Raw genomic sequence first — 21,974 nt, forward strand, 5'->3', positions numbered from 1 at the left:
ACTAATATATTTAAGATAGTAATCCAAAGTTTTGATAACTCCCTGTTTGGAGTTTCTGTTTGATCTGCAGAAATAAAGAAATACATATATATATAGCAAAATAATTTGATGTAATTTGAGATACATTTTAAAATGTTTATAACATAGTATTTATTCTTAACTTTGAAAATCAGTTTTTATTTTTTGAATTGTGGGCAGATTAAACAAAAATTATTCCAGTAAAAGATTGCAATAAACTTAAATGGTAGACTTAAAGCTTTTTCACTAGAAAAAATGTAAGTATTGTTTGTTTAAGTCCACTGGGTTATGTGATTAGAAATAAAAACAAGCACCAGATCTATATGTAATATAGTTCATTAGCCGCAGAGCAGAGAAAGCCAATCCAGCACTATTTCGGGTATGTAGTGGATCTGTTATTACCTTGAGCAACTCTTTACATTGATCCTATAGACTTTACAAACCAAGCAAAACATATTTGGCAGGATTCCTTTATGCTCACAAATAAAAACACTATTTCAGAGGCTCTTTCTATTTCAGAGGTTCTTTGTGCATTATGTGAAAGAGTAATAGCTTTCAAGCTATCTAGAAAGGATGCTAGGGAGAAAAAAATGTGTAAAAAATAACTAGTGCCCCATCAAACCTTTTCACTACATTCTACATTACCAGTGAAAGCAGTTTTGACAACATCAAGGAAGATGTCACGAATATCTCTATATGCAAAGATGTCTCCTTTTTCCCGATAAATGCAGTGGGCTTCATGCCACATCTTCTCTATTACTTCTTGAAGTTTTATTACTTTTTCTATCACTAGGGGTTTGTGGCTTAATCTGGAAATCTGAAACACAAATTGTTCATTTTTTGCACCATTTACCAATGTAATTTTACTCCATTCACAATTCTTGCATCATAATACTAAAGAGTTTTGCTCTTGGAATATGGAAGTAGAATAGGGGAAATATGGTTAAAAAGTGAGCTGCTAAACTAAAACAGTTAATAGCTTTTAATTTATATGAAAAAGTAAGTGTAAGATTGTGCTGCTAGTTTTTTTCAGATACTTGTTAAGCTACTTAAAGCTTTGCCCATTTGTCATGTTAATGTAATTAGGTGAAAAATCAGGGGTTATATGAGTTGAAATAGCATGGACAATTTAAGTTATGATTTTTTTAACCACTGTGGAGCTTTGCACACAGCAAATGTTAGTTTTTCACTAAGATTCCTGTTTTTTTAGTTCTCCAAGTGTAGTGTGACATAAAGGATACTGGCAACTAGTAGGTCTTATTCCATAACTACAGATCTGAGTTTTGGATGCTGAGCAGTCTATACCTCATACCTTGTGACATATTTTGTCACTTTCCAAATGCATATATATCTTTTTTTAGTAAACTTTTATGAACACAAAATACATCTTGTTTGAAATGATAGTCAATTCCCTGATTATTAGCTTCTTACATCTGGAGGCATATTGACGAGGTGATGCATGCAGCAGGGATTATCTTCATTGTGGTATAGTATCTTTTGGAGAATCTGCATACTTAAACTTCTATATCCGCGATGGCGAACCGGTGGCACGTGGAGCCATTTCTTAGGGCACGCAAGGCGTTGCCCTGTCAGCTCCAGCGCGCATGTGCGCCCATGGCCAGCTGGCTTTGGCCTTCATTTTCGGCCATTTTTTGCCCTTCAGAGGCTTCCCTGAAGCTTCTGGAGGGTGAAGAATGGCCCTACGGGCAACCTGGAAGTTCAGAAATTGACTTCCGGGTTGTCCATAGGGCCATTTTTCACCCTCCGGAAGGCCTCAGGGGGAGAGGTCATTTCACCCTCCCCATGCTCCTAGAAAGCCTCTGGAGCCTGGGGAGGGCAAAAAACGGGTCCATCGTACGCAAAAAGGGGAGGGAGGGAGGGAGGCGGTCACGCGCATGCACTGTGGGTGTCACGCGCATAGAATTATAGGTGTGGGCACTCCCACACACGACCCCCCTGCGCTCCCCTCACTTTTGGCACGTGATGGCAAAAAGGTTAGCCATCACTGTTCTATATGAATGCAATTAAGATATGCAGAAGTCTCTTGCTTATCATTACCTTGTGGTCTCCTATAGTCTATCTCTGCATATAAGCCAACAGTTGCTTCAAAACTTTGGAATATGGCCATGTGAAATTCATGCTGACTATCTGATTGCTCCTGTATGATTCCAAAGCCCAATATATAGCAATTAGCACACTTTTATGTATTACAATTTCATATTGCTTCAAATTTTCAGAAGTTACCAGTCTTTAGAAATGTGAATGGGGAAAGGAGAAGTTTCTTGAAGTGTGGAAAGAGCTATGTAATGTTGGCTTCTAAAAAAAGTAAAGCACCAGAACTTTTTAGATTGTCATTTTTACCTCATTCTTGATTTTTTGGATCATTTCTTGCTCTTCCTCTTGTTCAAAATTGAAATTTGTCACAGCACGACTCACTTCTCTGTTCAAAGAAACAGTCATCTACATTTTCATTTTATTTATTTAGAACATATGTTTATGTCATCCCTCCTCTCTTAGGAGCATTTATTTTTATCTTAGCTGAACACAGCATCTGATACACTTTTTCTGTAAATCTGAGGCTAGTGCAATATTACAGAAACGTCTTGCTACATTTGCAATTAAATGTTCAATCCTTCCCCAAATTTAGAAAAAGATTAATCCCAGAGAAAGCTATTCCATTATTAGGCCCACACACCTTTCAGGTGTGGGGCTAAGCTTCCATCCCTCCAAGTTAATAGAGCCTATTATCACTGAAAACCCTTGGACATCAGAAAAATCCCAATTTTTTTTTTTTAAAGATATCTCTGTAAACCTAGATGAGATAATTCTTGCTAGTCACATCTTCTAGAGATCTTCTGGAATCGCCACATAGCTTAGCTAAGTGCTACAATCCTGTGCACAAGTTAGTTGGCAATACATTTCATTGGCTCCAATAACAGAGGACATTGACAGGACTGCACAGTGCATATATTGGAAGTATTTTAATTAATAATGCCTATCATGACTTGACTAAAGTCTATGAATAATATTCACTGAAGATCTATTACTGTTGAAAAGGAGCCTGTATGATAGTCCTTGACTTAACAACCTTAATGGAGCCTGGTCCATCATGGTCATAAGTTGTAACAACTGTAAAATGAGTCACCCACACAACCAATACGATGTTATGACCTTTTTTGTGGTGATTGTTAAGTGAATGCTGCATTCATAAAATGACCAGTATGGTGGTTAAGCAAATACCAAGGTTGTTAATCCCACCAGTGTTTTGCTATGATCTAGTTTTGTAGTAACCAGATGTAAATGCATGATCCTGTGACTACAGGAAGCTGCAAGTGGCCATACATGCGAGCAACCAACATGGACTCCTCGGGGTGAGTGAGCAACTGTGGGAAATTTGGAACTAATTCGGAACTGAGTCCCCTTCGGGGGAAAAGGGCGGCATATAAATATAATAAATAATAATAATAAATAATAATAAGTTCCAGGGAGGTCCATCATAACTTCAAACAATCCCTAGGCAACCAATCATAAATAGAAGACTAACTATAATTGACTAAACTGCTCTCAAATAATTAATAAAATGTCACGGGCAGGATTCAAACATTTCATCAAGTCTTGTCTTGCTTTATAAACTATAATTACTGGATTTGTGAGTCACAAACCATGGTTTAAAAATCACAGTTAGCAATACAGGGCATTATTGTCCCATCTTCACTTCCCATTACTATAGGAATAAATCAGTGCAGTGGCAAGGAACACTTACATTTGAAGAATAGGGGGATATTTTTTTCAAAGGTGTAATAAAACATGCTGGTCGAGGAACGCTAGAAGTTGAAAATGCCACGTAACTTACAATTGCCAAGATGAAGAAACACAGCCCCATAGAATGTTCTCAGAGAAGGAACTTCTAAGCACATGAATCGTCTATTTTTTTTAAAAAGTAACTTACTCTTTTACTTTCTCATTTGGTTCCAGTATCATTCTCATCAGTAAAGTAGCCCGAACAGTTTCATCCTGCATTTTGAGAGTGATGATACTCCGGCAGGCTTCCCTCCGTACTCCAGGATCTTCTTCAAAATTAAGGGCCCAGAGAAGAAGGTCTTTTAGGTAGGGACTTGCCTCACCTATCTGACCCAAAGCTGTCAGAAAAGAAAATGATATAGTTGCTTTGACGTTTTATGTCAAGAAGACGAGCTTTTGGTCTCTGATCCAGTATTTGCCAGTTATCTGAATAGACCTACGTATATACAGGTAGTCCTCAACTTATGACCACAATTGAGCCCAAAATTTATGCTGCTAAGTGAGAAATTTGTTGAGTAAATTTTGCCCTGTTTTATGGTTTTTCTTTCCATGGTTAAGTCATCAACTGCAGTTGTTAAGTTAGTAACATGGTTGTTAAGTAAATCTGGCTTCCCCATTGACTTTGCTTGTCAGAAAGTTGCAAAAGGGGATCACATGACCCCAGGAAACTGCAACCATCATAAATATGAACCAGTTTTCAAGCATCTGAATGTAAAATCACATGATCATGAGAATGCTGCAATGATTAAGTGTGAAAAATGGTCATAAATCACTTTTTGCAGTGCCGTTGTAACTTCAAATAGTCACTAAACGAACTGTTGTAAGTTGAGGATTACATGTATTCTGAAATGAAACACTACTCTTAACAGAAGCCAAAGAATGTTACTGAAGGGAACCTTCACTGGAAATAAAGAAGTGATAATATATTGTGTTGATCAGAGGTGGGTTGCTCCCCTGGCCAGCCTGGATTGCTGCCGGTTCTGTGGCCCAGGCCAAAATACCACTACCAGTTCAGCTGAACTGGGCCGAACTGGGAGCAACCCACTTCTGACTCCACTGAAATCAAATGTTTTGTAAACTACCTTTTAAGCCAGCCATTTCAAATAATATAGTTCATACCTATATGCAGGTGGTCCATTTTAATTACCTCATGAGAATTCAATTTACTGCCCAGTATGGATCACTTGCTGTATCTCTATATTCTTGTGATCACAAGTTGGGAGCTATAAGGATACAGTTGTTTGATTAGGCTTGGTAATTACAACACATTTAAATCCCATTATTCCAAGTGGGCCTAGGCCAAGCATGGTTACCCTGAGTCCATGCCACTCACTCGTGTACATACAGTTGCAAGAAAAAGTATGTGAACCCCTTGGGATTATGTGGAGTTTTGCATGAATTGGTCATAAAATGTGCTCAGAACTTCATCTAAGTCACAACAATAGAAAAACACAGTCTGCTGAAAATAATACTACACAAACATTAGATGTTGACATGGTTTAATTGCACATAACATGAAAACATTTACAGTGCAGGGAGGAAAAAGTATGTGAACCCCTGGACTTAATAACTGGTTGACCCTCCTTTGGCAGCAATAACCTCAACCAAAGATTTCTTGTAGTTGCAGATCAGACCTGCACAACGATCTGGAGTAATTTTGGACCACTCCTCTTCACAAAACTGTTTCAGTGTAGCAATATTCTTGGGATGTCTGGTGTGAATCGCTCTCTTAAGGTCATGCCACAGCATTTCAATTGGGTTGAGGTCAGGACTCTGACTGGGCCACTCCAGAGGGTGTGTTCTGTGCTGTTGAAGCCATTTTTGTGTTGACTTACTTGTATGCTTTCAGTCATTGTCCTGTTGCATCAGCCATCCTCTGTGGAGCTTCAGTTGGCGGACAGATGGTCATACGTTTTCCTTGATAAACTCTGGAATTCATTTTCCCATCAATGACAACAATCCGTCTAGTCCCTAAGGTAGCAAAGCAGCTCCAAACCATGATGCTCCCTCCGCCATGTTTTACAGTGGGGATGAGGTTTTGATGTTGGTGTGCTGTGCCTTTTTTTCTCCACACATAGTGTTGTGTGTTTTTCCCAAACAACTCAATTTTGGTTTCATCTGTCCACAGTATATTTTGCCAGTAGTGCTGTGGAACATCCAGGTGCTCTTTTGCAAACTTCAAACGTGCTGCAATATTTTTTTGGACAGCAATGGCTTCCTCCGTGGTATCCTCCCATGTACTCCATTCTTGTTTAATGTTTTCCTTATTGTAGATGTGTCAACAAAAATGTTAGCATGTGCCAGAGATTTCTGTAGGTCTTTAGCTGACACTCTAGGATTCTTCTTTACCTCATGAAGCATTCTGCGCTGTGCTCTTGAAGTCATTTTTACAGGACAACCACACCTAGGGAGAGTAGCAAGAGTGCTAAACTTTCTCCATTTGTAGACAGTCTGTCTCACTGTGGACACATGAACATCAAGGCTTTTGGAGATACTTTTGTAACCTTTTCCAGCTTCATGCAAGTCAACAATTCTTGATCGTAGGTCTTCTGAGAGCTCTTTTCTGTGAGGCATGGTTCACATCAGACAGTGCTTCTTGAAACCAGTAAACCCACAACAAGTGTATGTATTTTAAAGGGCAGAACAGCTGTCAGTAACACATCCAATATCATCACACTGATTGGAGTCAAGATTGGCTCATTCCTGGTTCCAATTAGCTCTTGGAGACATCATTAGGCTAGGGGCTCACATACTTTTTCCTCCCTGCACTGTAAATGTTTACATGTTATGTGCAATTAAACCATGTCAACATCTAATGTTTGTGTAGTATTATTTTCAGCAGACTGTATTTGTCTATTGTTGTGACTTAGATGAAGTTCTGAGCACATTTTATGACCAATTCATGCAAAACTCCACGTAATCCCAAGGGGTTCACATACTTTTTCTTGCAACTGTACACACACACACACATTCCATGGATTCAATGCAATACATACTTCCTAAAAGTTAAGTCTTATACAGGATATTAGAAGATCAGCTTCCTGTTCTTTTACTGACAGACTAGATAAGATTCTGACAAATAAGATAACGTCCAAAATTACAGTTGCAAAAACAATTTACAGATAGGTTCAACCCGTAATAAGAATTCTCAACAGTTTAATAGTACAATACCTCTGATAGCAAGAGCTTTGATTTTCCATAAAGGATCAGTTTGCATGATCTTAAAAAGGCATCTTAGTACCTGTTCAACAACAACAACAAAATCTGTTGACTGATACAGAGTCTTATTGATAGATCTTTAAAAAAAAAAAAGATAGGGTTATTCATATTAAGTAACATACATAATTTATCCCAAATTAAAAGCAGGAGCTAGAGAACCAAGACTACAATATCAATTACAGGCATACACAATAAAAGCTTATGAAGGTAAACACAAATAAACAATTATGTATTATGACTTGCTAGATACTGATAAATCCCTGACTTGCCTCCAGATGTTGCAAATGCTACAATATTGGAAGTTTTTAAAAAGAGATTAGACAAGCATTTGTCTGAAATGGTATAGGGTTTCCTGCCTAGGCAGGGGTTTGGACTAGAAGACCTCCAAGGTTCCTTCCAAATCTGTTATTCTATTCTATTATATGCAGAAGACTGGTTCTGCTCGCATATTTTCTTTACTAAACTAGAATATTTCTTCATTCACAAGCAAGTTTGATTGTTCTATTCTTAGACCAGAGTAGTGTAACTCTGAGAATCTTGCATTCAAGAATGGAATGTATTTATACCTTTGCATACAAATCCTTTATCAATCATTTTAGTGAACACTCACTGTCTCTTCTTTAATCTGAAGTGCTCCGGCTGCCCAGCACGCTTCTTTTCGGACAGCTACAAAGTCATCAGAGAAACATTGAAGAAAGCCAGGGAGCAACCTGGCTGTCATGAATTTCAGCCAGCCAATCAAGGAAAGAGCTTCGACTTTCTTCCGGCAGTCTCCCCTTTTCAGATTCTCTCTAAGAGGATAAGGATGCTATTATGATAAGCTTACTTGATTTATGCATCCAGGACAAAATAAAAGAAAATATATTACTTAGCTTTGAAAGCTAAGTAATAATACACAACAACTTCAAGGCAAGTTGAATCAGTAAACGTATTTGTCTTCATGCTATTAGTTGCTAAATTTTAGGGATCCTAAAATGTTTTAGAAATCCTTTTAAAGAACATTGGAAGACATATATGCAAGCAAAGAGTAGGGGGCTTCCATATCTGACATATATGACAATTATTTTTTGTTGTCACATTTTCTTTCTGCCATCTATTGTTCTCTTCTAGAGTATTTCTCAATTTTGGGGAAACATTTTCATGAGGTACAAGGCTACAGGAATGCAAGAAAGCTATCTTTCCTTGCAGGTAACAGAAATTCAGGCCTTTGTGCATGAAAAACCTTTGCACAAAACATGAATATCTTTTTATTTTTATTATCACAAAGAATAGGCCGTATCCAGTGGTGGGATTCAAATAATTTAACAACTGGCTCTCTACCCTAATGATTTCTTCCAACAACCAGTTCACCAACTGCTCAGAAAGTTAACAACTGGTTCTCCCAAAGTGGTGCGAACTGGCTGAATCCCACCACTGGCCATATCATGATATCAATGGTAGTTTGCATAAAAATACAGTATATCAATGTAAGATATCATTTCTCGTGTTAGGATATTATGGACTCCATAATATGGAAGCAGTTTGTATCCAATGTGATACCATACCACATTTATTTTGCTAGGTAAAAGTACAGATACCACAGGTGATGTTTGATGCTTACCTCAGCTGGTCATGGACTTGTTTTCCAAGTTTCAAATGTCCCAAAACCTTGGCAGCTGCCTGGCGGACCTCAATTTTCCAATCTGTCCACATCAGTTGGACAATTTTGTTCTTAAGGTCCTATTTAGAAGACTTTATATAAGTCATAAAGTGACTTCATATAACACACATAACAGTTTTTTAAACCCACCTTTTTTTAAAAGAATAATGTGTCATTTCTGATTTTAATAGCTCTCTGGGAAACACTTTCAGAGATAACCATATATAAAGGCAGAGTGCTTCACTCAAACAGAAAATGTAAGAAGTCTTTTTGTCTTTATATAGGAAATAAGAGAAGGAAATGTTTTTGATAAGCCTCTTGCCAATATCTACCAACAATAATAGTTCAGTTTATAAGCCTTGTGTGAATTATTATTTTTATGAGAGGTATTTTCCTTTTGTTCAGGTAAAATGGAATCTGCAATAAGCTATCAGAAAAATAGCATCAGCAATATTTTTTGCATTTCTAGTTCAAAAAATGAAACATACCTGGGTGACGCTCCCCGGAATACGAGACAATGTTTTACATGCCAAAACCCGATGTATCCATTGATAGCTGTTCAGTTCTGATGCCAGTAAACAATGAACCAAACCCTGAAAGCAGTCAATTAATAAGAAACCTAAAAATACTCCATAATGTGTTTATATGACATTCTATACCAGTGATGGTGAAACGTTTTGGCACAGAGTGCCCAAACCAGAATGTGTGTGCATGCATCGGCGCATGCCAGAGTGCCAGAAACCCCAAAACCGACATACATGCACCGGCCAGCTGGTCTTCCGGTTTCTGGCACATGCATGCACGCTGGCCAGCTGGTCTTTGCGCATACCAGAGGACCAGAAACCTGAAGATCAGCTGGCCAGTGCAGCATGCCAGGTTTTTTTGCCCGTTTTCTGGGCCATTTGTGGGCTGTTTTCAGGCCCTTTTTTTGGGCTGTTTTCAGGCGATTTTTGGGCCATTTTTCACCCATTTTTGGGAGCAAAAAAATATTAAAAAACAGCCCGAAAATAGCCCCAAAATGGCTCAGAAAACAGCCTCAAAAGCAGCCTGGAAAACGGCGCCCAGGAAGACCAGCTGGCTGGCATTCATATGCATGCTGGAAACCAGAAGAGAAGCTGGTGACGGTGCATGATCTGACAAAACCGTGGCGATAAACCGCGACATCGATAGCGCGCCCACAAAGGTGCGCCCACAAAAGAGCGCCGACAGAAGCGCAATTACGGTTAAGTTAAGGGTTGGTGAACCAGTTAAGTTAAGGGTAAGGGTTAGGGTAAGGGTTAGGTTTAGGGTTAGGTTTAGAGCGCGCTTCTGTCGGTGCGCTGTTGTCGGCACACTTCTGTGTTCATTCTTCGGCGCAATTTCGAACTCGCGCTCTTGTCCCCGCGGTTTTGTTGGCACGCTTTTGTCAACACGCTTTTGTCAAGCACGCATTTGTCGGTGAACCGTGATGGTGCACGTGCCCACAGAGAGGCCTCTGAGTGCCACCTCTGGTACGTGTGCCATAGGTTTGCCATCACGGTTCTATACATAGACAGGAAGAAGGGGGGGGGATTTATAATTCATTGCTCAAAAGGGTATAAAGGGTATTTTTAAATTAACATATCTTTTAAAAAAGCACTTTTATGATTTTTACAGTATATTGGTATCAAACAGTATATTTATAACATTTATGTACATTTAATGTGCAAGTTTAGTTTTGCTGTTGAAGATTAACTTGCTAATAATGTGCATTAATACCACAGTTATTTATGCTGACTCTTCACATTAGTTGAGCAATGAAAAAAGGAAAAGAAAAATAGCAAAGCATTTAGTATGTGTGTGTGTGTGTATATTCTTATGTAAACTCAAAATTACTTTTTTTTCTCACACATAAGGAAAATTCACGATTTCCCCAAATGACAGGTTTATTGTAAAATAATAATACAACAACTGTATGATGACATTCCACAATTTTTTGGAGCTTCCTGATTGGTGAGGTCCCAAAGGTAGGCTTTCTAGATGACAACCAGGGGTGGGCTGCTGGGGGTTCGCAGGGGTTTGGGAAAACCTCTAGCTAAGATTCTGTGCAGTTCGGAGAACCCCCAAATCCCACTCCTAGTCCCCACCTGGTCTGTTTTGGAAGCAGGTAAGTGCAGGGCACGCACGGAGGCTTGGGGAGGGCAAAAAACAGGCCTACCAAGGGCCCTAAGGAGCCTGGGGCAGCTGTTTTCACCCTCCATGGCCACGCCCACCCAGCAACTGGGCAGAGGACTCTTTTTGAAGCCCACCCCTGATGACAACCATTTTTTAACCTTTTGAAGAAATTGGCCATAGTGATCTTTCTGCAACAAGCATGTGCCAAGAGCCTAAACATTGGTAAAATCTTGAAGCTGATATTCCCTGGTGGCCTCCCACACAGGCCAATTCTATTTTGCTTGTGAGCTCAACAAGAAAGATGAGGTACTGCCCCGGCAGAGGCACTAGTGCACAATATGTGCATCCAATAATGATGGGCAAATTGATTCAGAAATCCTCAGTGGCCATACCGATCCTGTGCTTCCACCACATTCTTCTTCCTGAGTGTTGATACTAACCGTGTGTTTGCTGAGCCGAGCTAACAAAAGGCATGCCTGTTCTTCTGAAGTATCATCGGTTTGATCAAAAATCTGAGACAGAATCCTTTTCACTACCTCGAAACTGGTAATGCCTTCCAGTGCTAGAGCTTGAGCTGCTGCCCAGCTGTCTGCAGAATTACCTAACAAGAAAATAGATAGATAGATAGATAGATAGATAGATAGATAGATAGATAGATAGATAGATAGATAGATAGATAGACAGACAGACAGACAGACAGACAGACAGACAGACAGACAGACAGACAGACAGACAGACAGGTTAAAAATACAGTAGTCACCACCACAATTGAGCACAAAATTTCTGTTGCTAAGCGAGACAGTTGTTAAGTGAATTTTGCCCCCTTTTATGACCTTAACCGTTGTCAATTGAATTTTAAATTAGCAACACTAATTATTAAGTGAATCTGCCTTCCCCATTAACTTTGCTTGTCAGAAAGTCGCAAAAGGTGATCACATGACCCCAGGACACTGCAACTATCATAAATGAGAGTCAAATTGCCAAGTATCTGGAATTTCATCATGTGACCTTGGGGACACTGCAATGTGAAAAACTGTCATAAGTCACTTTTTTCAGTGCCATTGTAATTTCAAATGGTCACTAAATGTACTGTTGTAAGTTGAGGACTACCTGTGCGTCATTTGATCTACTTCTAAAGAAAGCAATGTAATTAACCAATCCTGTTGCTTTTGAATGGAGCTTAATGATGTCCAGGAAAGGCACAGGGTGTTTCGAGGTGATTCATGCCCCCCATTTCTGCTTTAGCTGGATGAGGGCCCTAGTCTATAGAGCAGTCATGACTAACCTTTTTCCCATCGCATGCCAAAAGCGGGGGGAGCACAGGGGGGTATGTGCATGATCTCCCCGCACATGTGTACACGACCCTCACTCTCCCCTAGCTTTTGGCACATGATGGATTCTTTTTTCGCCCTCCCCAGGCTCCAGAGGCTTTCTAGGAGCCTGGGGAGGGTGAAAACGGCCTCCCTCCCACCCCCGGAGGCCCTCCAGAGGCTAAACGGCGCAACACGCAAACCAGAAGTCCTTTCCTGAACTTCTGTTTTGCACGTTGGGTTGTTTTTCGCCCTCCAGAGGCTTCAGGAAAGCCTCTGAAGGGTGAAAAATGGCAGAAAATGAAAACCAAAGTCAGCTGGCCAGCGCGCATATGCACACTGGAGCTAACAGGGCAACGCCTTGCATGCTCTAACAAATGGCTTCGCGTGCCACCTGTGTTTGCCATCATGGCTATAGAGCGTAAAGCAGATGCCCTTATTAGACGGATGCAGGAACCATTAGTTAAGCAAAAGGGATCAAGGTTTTTTTAAAATCCAGAACAGTGAGATAACATTCAGAAGCAGCTTGGGCAGACTCTTCTCCGATTCATTGGTGTATAAGAAGGGGAAGAAAGTACACTCAAAGTCAAAATTGTAAGATTCAGGTATCATAGCTAATCTCAGTAAAAATTGTGTTAGCTTTCCCACGGAATTTATTTCCTGGTCTGGTCTGCCCAGTAGGCCTGACATCAATCTTGCAAATTAGATTGAGCAATACTTCCTTCTCTTTCTTATACGTCAGTGAGGCATATACATGAGTTGCACCTAACTGTAATCTCTTTGTTTGGGACTTAAGAAATAGGTAATGGTTCCTGCCTATCTCTGTTGGGATCACTTTCTTGATACTCTTCCTAGCTTAGCATACTGTATATCCAAATGTTGTTTGCTGGGGAAACAAATTAGCATGGCCAATAAAGGAGAATATTTGTAGTTCAGGCTTGACATGAGGGGTCCTTGGTCTCTCTGAGCTTGGTTATTTTTTTGCAGATGTTTCATTACCCAAACTAGGTAACATCATCAGTGCTAGTCCCGAACTTCATCAGACTAATGATATTATCAAGTTTGGTTAATGAAACGTCTGCAAGAAAACAACCAAGTTCAGAGAGCACCAAGGACCCCCCAATTATCATGGCTTTATGGATTAGTGACATTCATACAGGGGGGAAAAGATGTATACTAACCATGTATCAGAGCTTTCTTCATGATAGACTGCGCCTCTGGATTTGGTTTCCACATGGCATAGAAGCATACTGCAGCTGCCATTCGTACATGTGCATCCGTATCAAACAGAGTTTTTCGCAGTAAGGGCTTTATTTGTTTTGGTATATCCTTAATTTCTATGTCCTTTGTGAAAGCATCTAGTCCTTTTGCTGTGGAAATCAGCACAAATGCATGATGAAACAATGCCGGATTCTAAAAATATATTTACGGTATGTTAAAAATTAATAATTAGCATTATAAATATATTGCTGCAAACGTTTTGTAGCTTTTAAAAGATTTTTGCCTCCTAAAGGTTTCAGAAAGGTTTTGAAATGTGCATTACAAAGGGCATGATTCTCTTCAGAGATAATGGAGAGAATTAAAAAATAAAATGAAGTTAGTCATGGTGCGTTAAAGATCATTAGAGTATTTCTTAGCTAAGCTTTGGAATGTGTATCCCAAATTAGAGTAGAGTAGAGTAGAGTAGAGTAAAATAGAGTAGAGTAGAGTAGAGTAGAGTAGAGTAGAGTAGAGTAGAGTAGAGTAGAGTAGAGTAGAGTAGAGTAGAGTGTTGGAGGATTCATAACTTCTGGAGGCTCCTACTTTGGAGAATACTTGATCCTCTCTTCTTTGTGCCAACCCCTGAGATATTAAAACACAGCTTTCATGTCACCCCGAGTCCTTCTTTTCATTAGATCTACCCATTCCAGCAACTGTTCTTTATATGTTTTAGCCTCCAGTCTCCTAATCATCTTTGTTGCTCTTCTCTGCTCTCTTTCTAGAGTCTCAACATCTTTTTTATATTGTAGAGTCCAAAACTCGATGCAGTATTCCAACTGTGGCCTTACCAAGGCATTATTGTGCATTAATTGCAGTGGGGCAAGAGGATAGCATCATTATTTATTTATTTATCAAATGTAAGTAGGGCCCACATCACTATCTAAGAGATACTGAGTAGTTTACAAATAAAACCCATAAAATCCATGCAAAGACAAAGTTAAAAAGACAAGTTAAAAAGGTGGATGGAGCGCCCCCTAGCAACCAACCACTTCAATTGTTGCATACCACTATTGAATCCCCATGCTAATTGACAGAGCCAGGTCATCATTATTATTATTTATTAAATTCTCTGATGCCCATTTTCTCTAGAAGCTGACTCTCGTAGTTCAATAATAAAATAAATATTTAAAATGTTAGAAATACAAAATCAGTTGCTAGCATATTTATTTTAAATCCCAAATTTTATATACTGGAACTTCTGGAGCCAGACAATCCATTGATGTGACTTAACGATTGTACTTGCATATAACAATAATTCAAGATTTTTAAACTACAATCAGCAAGGTATAACAGGCTGTTTCACATTCACAAAAACAATTAAGTACATTATAGCTCGATATAAAATTCATTGTTCTTTATATTTTGGAAATATAAGTTCCGATGATATTACATCATTTTGGAAGACTATAAATCTCTCCTAACATTTCATAAAATCTAAAGCAAAAAAATATTTTTATAAGAACTCACATAACATTTTGGCATTCTTACATAACAATTTGTAAAATGTTGTTGTTTTTATTCAAAATCTCATAATATCATTTGGGAGATATTTCTTACAGGAACTTGCTGAAATTTTGCAAAGTTTGGTAGTTTTGCAAGATTTTAAAACAGGTTAATTTTGATTTAATTTACTGATTCATCTCAGGGTTAAGATTAAATATGAACTGCGGCGATAAAAGGCATTTCCTTTCATTATCCTGATGTAAAAGTACAGTTAGTCCTTGACTTATGGCCACAATTGAGCCCAACATTTCTGCTGTTAAGCAAAACAGTTGTTAAGTGAGTTGTGCCTCATTTTTCAACCTTTCTTGCCACAGCTGTTAAGTGAATCACTGCAATTGTTAGGTTAGTAACATAACTGTTAAGTGAATCTGACTTCTCCATTGCCAGAAGGTTGCAAAAGGGAATCATGTGAACCCGGGACACTGCAACCGTCGTAAATATGAGGTGCTAAGTGTCTGGATTTTGATCATCTGACTATGGGGATGCTACAATGGTTGTAAGTGTGAAAAACTTTTTAAAGTCACTTTTTTGCCATTCAGTGCCATTGTAACTTTCAATGGTCACTAAACAAATTGTTATAAGGTGAGGACTACCTGTAGTATCAAAGCCCCTCTCCCAACTGGCCCTTCCTCCCTCTGAAGGCGAGGGACTCGGCTGCCCTGCTGCCTCTGGCTTCCCTCTGAGAGTCTCCGCTCTCCGGAGCTGTAATTGTGCAGGCTGTGCGCGCACCCCTATGTTTTCCATGGGGGGTCGTGGAAGGACTCCGGAGTCACTCCACGCCTTGAAAAACATAGGCACGTGCACACAGCCTGCACAATTACAGTCCTGGAGAGCGAAGACTCTCAGATGGAAACCAGAGGCAGCGGGGCAGCCGGTCCCTCGCAGAGGAGGCTGGAGCGGAAGGTTAAATAAACAAATTTGGCTTCACTTCCTTGCACGGTAAGAGAGAAAGTTGCCTGAGACACCCTGGGAGAATGTTCCCTTCGGGTTGCCGGAACAGCAAGTTTCAAGGCAAAACGCAGCTGCATCTCAGGCAACTTTCTCTCTTGCCATGCAAAGAAGCTGCATTTTGCCTTGAAACTTGCTGTCCCGGCAACCCGAAGGGGACATTTGAAGCCAAATTTGCTTATTTAACCTTCTGCTCCAGCCTCCCCTGCCCTACTACATTAAGATCACCGTGCTTCCCATTCCCACTGGAAGCAAGCAGGCCATACGAGCAAGCAGGCGCACGAGGCCCCCTGATCATCTGAGGAGAAGGCGCCAAACTGTACCCAGCTGTCCTCATCCCCTCTGGGCTAAGGGTGGGAGCGCCTGAGACACTGCTGGGAGAATATCCCCTTCGGGTTGCCGGGATGGCAAATTTCAGGGCAAAATGCAGCTGCTGCAACTTAATGCTCTTCGAGAAGCCTGCATTACCAGGAGCAGCAGAAACAGCAGCAGTGGACACCACTGCCACCCTCGGTGTCCAGCATCCTCCTCGGGAGCCTTGAGTGGTGGCCATTTGCACATCTCTCCCGAGCTTCTCTCAGGAGGCGAAATGGGAGGCACCCCACCAGCAGAGCCTCCGGGTGGAAGGCGAGTGAAGGGCGCAGTGATGGGAGAGGTTCTCGAGGAAAGAGGCAGAGATGAGGCCCGGGGCTCGCTTCCCTACTGGGCTATGGGGGGGCTTTCTCACACACCTTTGGAGAAAGAAACAAGGCTTGTGAGAAAGCCCCACACAAACACACACTGCCTCTCAGAGGCGGGGCGATTGGTGAGCCAGCCAATTAGTGAGCAGCAGGTGGGGAAATCATGGTGCGGATGAGTGGGGTGAGAGAGCGAGTGAGTGGTGACCGGACGGGTGGGGGGGAGCAAGAGGAGGGGCAGGCAGGAGGTTACTGTTCATCCAATACTGTGCCACCAGATGAACGGTTTCCAAAAGGTATGCTAAATTTCACAAATGTGTTCTAGCATACCAGTGCAAACCGGCTGAAACCCACCCCTGCAATAGATTCAGTTAACACTTCTCTTATGTATAAATGGATGGAACCAGGGACGTGCAGTCACTAGAGGCAAGGGAGGCGGAGCCTCACCAGTCTCCTCAGGAAAAAGAAAGAAATTTAAATATTTTTTAAAAAATAATTAAAGCCAAGATAGTTGCTACCAGATTCCAGGTCACAGTGGCTTGGTGTCTGCTTAGTGTTAACCAAAGCAGGAGGCGAGAGAACTCGGGGCCTCCTTTCCATAAGGAATTTTTCACCCTCTAAAAGTTAAGAAAGAGTTAAAAGGCAAAAAAGTTCAGATGCAAAAGAGGCACTAATTCTTCCACCTCCTGATCTGGAAGCAGTGAATCATGTCTTCTTGAGCACACTTACGTTGGGCAGGGTGTGCTTCAGAGGAGAGAGGAGTGGAGAGAAGGAAGAGGCTGGCTCTTTGCTGTAGACCTGGGCGCTTGGCATCTCCCGCGATACAAAGTGCCCCACCGTCCCCGATGCTGCCGCCCGCCCGCTGCCCCGGCCTGCTTCTCCAGGCTCCGCCGTGGAAGTCCCGGATCGCCTCTGGGGGAAGGCTGGGTGAGAAGCGGAGCGAAGCTTCTCTGCGGCCTCCCGGCGCTGCGCAGAGGCTCTCGCAGGAGCGCATGTCTGCGGCTGGCGGCCTGGAGCGGCCCCGGGTGCGAGACAAGGGAGCGCTTAAAGCAGCCGCTGCCACCGCCACCGCCCCTCCTTCGCCCGGCGGGGCAGTGGCGGCGGCAGTGGCAGCGGCTGCTTTAAGCGCTGCCTTGTCTCACAGCCGAGGCCGCTCTGGGCCACTGGCTGCTGGCACGCGCTCCTGTGAGAGCCTCTGCGTAGTGCCGGGAGGCCGCGGAGAAGCTTCGCTCCATTTCTCACTCAGCCTTCCCCCAGAGGTGATCTGGGACTTCCAGCAGCGGAGCTTGGAGAAGCAGCGGACGCAGGCTGGGGCAGCGGGGGGTGGCGGGGCACTTTGCATTGCGGGAGCCACCAAGCGCCTTTGCTGCAGACCCGGACGCTTAGTTGCTCCCGCGATGCAAATTCCCCCCCCCCCACCGAGGCCGACCGCTGCCCTGCTGAGCTGCTTCACAAAAGGATGCCCAGCTGAGCCTCACCAGGTATAAACCTCACCGCACGTCACTGGATGGAACTGCAAGCTAACTCACCTAGGAAGACATCAGACTCCTTGAATCAGGTACTGTTTATATCCCAGCAGCTGTAGCATCTACTAATTCTCAAGAAATATAAGTGAAATGATAGAAATTTGAGCCCGACCCATGTACCTGATGCCTGATTTGCAGTTTGGACTTTACCGGGGCGCTCAAGCACAGCAGAGGCACAGACAAGTAGACCATTGATCCGATTTTGAACATGCACATCAGTAAGGTCTACAAGTATCCCTTCTATTGTTGCTGTCTGCCAATGAGGATCTGAAAGTTGTACAAAAATACCATAAGAAGAACATTGGAGAGAATTATTATATACGTTATTCATTAAACATGAAACCCAGTCAACTGAACATTTTAAAATGTATCACAAATATCACTGACTGGCACTGATGGTTGATATGAGTTGCTGCCAGCTTCCTAAGTATCACACAAGTATCTTGTTAAAATGTATGTTGTTCCGAATAGCACAGTGATGATGCTGATTGCCTCTTTGGTTCTTTTGTATTTTCAAACCCAATTCTTTGATGGTTATGAAGGCTGCTGCATACATCAGCTCATTTGTTTCAGCTAATGTAGTGGTTTGAATGGTTTGCACAGCCTCGTTGACCTTTTTTAGTACCTTTCTCAATTCTTTCCGGTTCACTTGGTTCAGCTTTGGCAAACGTGTTCTTTCAGCATCTTCCATTTGATGCTTTATTTTCTCAGCTAATTGAGAAATATCTGTTGGTGTTTGTTCTTCAGTGCTTCCTTGTTCTTTATCTTCATCCATTTCAGCAGCCTTTTCCTCCCTTTCTTCCTCAGTTTGCTTTGGAGTCTGCAAATCATTCTTGATGTTACTCTTCTTTGTTGGTATACTCAGACCATTAGTTGCTTTCTCTTCAATTCCTATTAATTCTGCTGTAGTGAAAAAATTGTGGCTTAGAATTACACGTCGTTCGTCCATTAGCCTTTATTCACTGATATCACAGTCCAGGTATTTATGGCTTTTATGATGTTTCCTCCACTCAGTTTGGACTTTAATATCTTGTGAATTCATCGAATGTACTTGATTTGAAAAAAAATGGAACTTTGTTGTTATTTATGTTGATGGCAGTGAGAATTGCTCTATGTGCAAAAATTGAAAGATACATTAATTTCCATATTGGAAGAATGTCTGGATAAACTGGTAGAACTAGCAGAAATGACCAAATCAACTACTTTATTGAAGCAGTTTAATCTTTTGTTAAGAAAAAAAGAATACATCCAATTTATTTTCTACTTGGAAATAGACAGACAAAAATGTAACTTTGACTTTGAGATTTGCTGGTTAGCTGAGTTTATTATTATAGAAATGACTAGTATGTATTAAATATGCAAAAGTAAAATGTTGAGGCTGTATTATTATTATTACTGGTTAATCTTTGGTGAATTTCACAGTCTTTGAGGCTGGTTGCTAGCTCAACAGCTCGAGTCCTAACCAAGGACCTAGGAACTGTTAAGGTGGTTGTTATTGTTGTTGTTGTTGTTGTTGTTGTTGTTGTTGTTATTATTATTATTATTATTATTATTATTATTATTATTATTATTATTATTATTATTATACAATTGTATCACAGCGGCCAGTTGTTTCGTCGGATTTGGCATTGGTTACTAGTCGGGCCCCACCCAGGGGCCTAAGACGTCATAACGTATTTTCGTAATATGCGTGCAGATCCAAGCAGTGCAGCTTTTTGCATTTGACTGATGGTGATTTTGTCAATTTTTAACTGTTTTAAATGTAATTCCAGTGCTTTTGGAATAGCGCCCAGTGTGCCAATTACCACTGGAATTACCACTGCTGGTTTGTGCCATAGTCGTTGAATTTCGATTTTTAAGTCCTGGTATCTTGCGATTTTTTCATGTTCCTTCTCGGCGACCCTGCTATCACCTGGTATTGCGATGTCTATGATTGTGACCTTATTTTTCTCAACCAGTGTGATGTCTGGTGTATTCTGCGCCAGTATTTTGTCGGTTTGTAAACGGAAATCCCACAAGATCTTGACCATCTGATTTTCGGTGACTTTTTCAGGCTGATGATATTATATAATATTATATAAGTTTGTTGCTGTTTTAATATTATAATTTTTGCACAAATTCCAATGGATTATTTGTGCTACTGAATTGTGCCACAATTTATAATCAGTCTGCGCGATTTTTTTACAGCAGCTGAGTATTATTATTATTATTATTATTATTATTATTATTATTATTATTATTATTATTATTTCAAGTGACCTGCCCATAACAGGTGAGAGAGGATTTGACAATTATTAATGGTAGCAGTCAAAACAGAAAAATAGCCTTTAACTTAAATGGGCTATAACAAATTAAAGCCAGAACTAGAAGAAGAGTATGTATTTACCAAATTTCCAGGCAGCTTTCCATTGTTCCAACATTGTCTTACGGATACGAACATTTTCAGATACGCTTTCTTTCTGTTTAGTGCACAGATCTTTTTCTTTTCCAGTTGGGTCAGGTGACTGTATTTCTTCCACTTGGGAAAAATCTTCAATGAGAGTGGGAAGTGATTTCCAGTGGATCATCCCCTTCTGTACTTTTTTACCTGATCCAGAAGAATTTTAATGAAAGCTAGTTAGTAATTCATTCATATTAGTTCTTATTTGCAAAAGTGATGAACAAAAACAAAGGTTAATGTCTAAATAGCAAATTTAACTATCCCTGGCTTGCTTTATATAGTGAATGATTACGGCAAAATTTTAAATTATAACAATGGCTTTTGTATTATTCAGAACAAATAGGTAATATCTGGATAGAAATGTTATTTACACATTGGAATGCTGTGAATATAGGTAGTCAAGTCATATGGAACACAAAGCAATCTGTTTTAGCTTTGAATGCTGGAGCAGACTCATTAAAGAGAGAAGGAAAAATGGAGAGTTACTTTAAAAATGTGTCAGTGTTCAAATGATGAAACTGAATTACATAATAATAAATAATAAAACTAATACATCAAATCAGGCAAACAGATGGAGTAACACAGAAAAATCATTTTGAAAATCCAGGAGAGAGTTTACATAATTAAATTATTATTTAATTTATTATTAATTCAATTATTTACATAATGAAATAGCAGTTTTTCTTCTTTCCCATCCTGACTTATGGAATGGGCAAAAAAAAACCATTCAGTTTTTGTGAAAAACTAGCTTTTCCACATGCAAAACAAATCCCTGTTGGTGACAGGGCAGGCTACGTCGCAATTTGTGGGCTGAAGATTTTTATCCATTAGCATGATCCAGAACGTGAGGCAAGCAGCATTGCACCTAGAGGAAATCCTGTGATCAGAGCCCCACCCTGTCTGTAAGACCACATGGCACCAGTAAAAAAAGGGGTAGGGCTTCAATGGAATAGTTGCGCCATCTTGGCTTTTTTGATCCCGCTTTCTCCTATGGGGAACAGTTAATCTGTATCAGGATATTTTCTTTGATTAAAGGAGAACAGCTATACCTACATCTTTCCCTGGATATAGATAGACTTACGACTGTATCTGAGCCCATGCTTTCAGTCGTAAGTCATGACAGTTGTAAAGAGGGTCATCCCAGGATTACACCTGATTTAATAGAAGATTAGATGGGCTTCTGTTTTAGGACTCCTTTGTGCCAGTCATTAAGAAAACACCATAGTTGTTAAGTGAATGCCGCAGTCATTAGAATATAGAAAAACAGGATTGGAAGAGACCTTGGTAGTCTTCTAATCCAATCACTGCTTGAGCAGGAGACCTTATTGTCAGACCTGGAAGCCATCTTTTACCTTTTGGATTTCAGGCCTGACCCATTTTCTACTGTGGGAAAATGAGACGGGGGATTATACAGAGTATAGGTGATATGTAGCCATAATAACATTCCTTCTCAGAAAGTCAAGGTCTCCTTGCCCCTGCATCTGAACAGATGTGGAGGAA

General features: G+C 40.6%; 1 protein-coding gene across 2 annotated transcripts in view; it reads right to left on the bottom strand.

Moving 5' to 3' along the window:
- Positions 1–21,974, bottom strand: part of HEATR4 (HEAT repeat containing 4) — a 37,243-nt gene that overhangs the window by 8,707 nt on the left and 6,562 nt on the right. Inside the window, exons 4-15 of one of the 2 annotated variants that reach the window (XM_087721997.1) lie at positions 20,421–20,621; positions 18,155–18,301; positions 13,302–13,490; positions 11,251–11,411; positions 9,166–9,270; positions 8,639–8,757; positions 7,649–7,829; positions 6,991–7,060; positions 3,968–4,157; positions 2,380–2,458; positions 664–835; positions 3–64 (exon numbers count right to left, since the gene is read on the bottom strand). In XM_087721997.1, coding sequence (XP_087578123.1) covers positions 3–64; positions 664–835; positions 2,380–2,458; positions 3,968–4,157; positions 6,991–7,060; positions 7,649–7,829; positions 8,639–8,757; positions 9,166–9,270; positions 11,251–11,411; positions 13,302–13,490; positions 18,155–18,301; positions 20,421–20,621 — 1,676 coding nt within the window. Of the gene's footprint in view, positions 1–2; positions 65–663; positions 836–2,379; positions 2,459–3,967; positions 4,158–6,990; positions 7,061–7,648; positions 7,830–8,638; positions 8,758–9,165; positions 9,271–11,250; positions 11,412–13,301; positions 13,491–18,154; positions 18,302–20,420; positions 20,622–21,974 lie in introns of those variants that run through there. The other variant, XM_087722000.1, reaches the window with a different exon arrangement.

The sequence above is a fragment of the Thamnophis sirtalis genome, unplaced genomic scaffold, assembly GCF_051295495.1.
Source record: "Thamnophis sirtalis isolate CommonGarterSnake01/CBP01778 unplaced genomic scaffold, rThaSir2_p1.2 scaffold_1, whole genome shotgun sequence".
Lineage (NCBI taxonomy): Eukaryota > Metazoa > Chordata > Lepidosauria > Squamata > Natricidae > Thamnophis > Thamnophis sirtalis.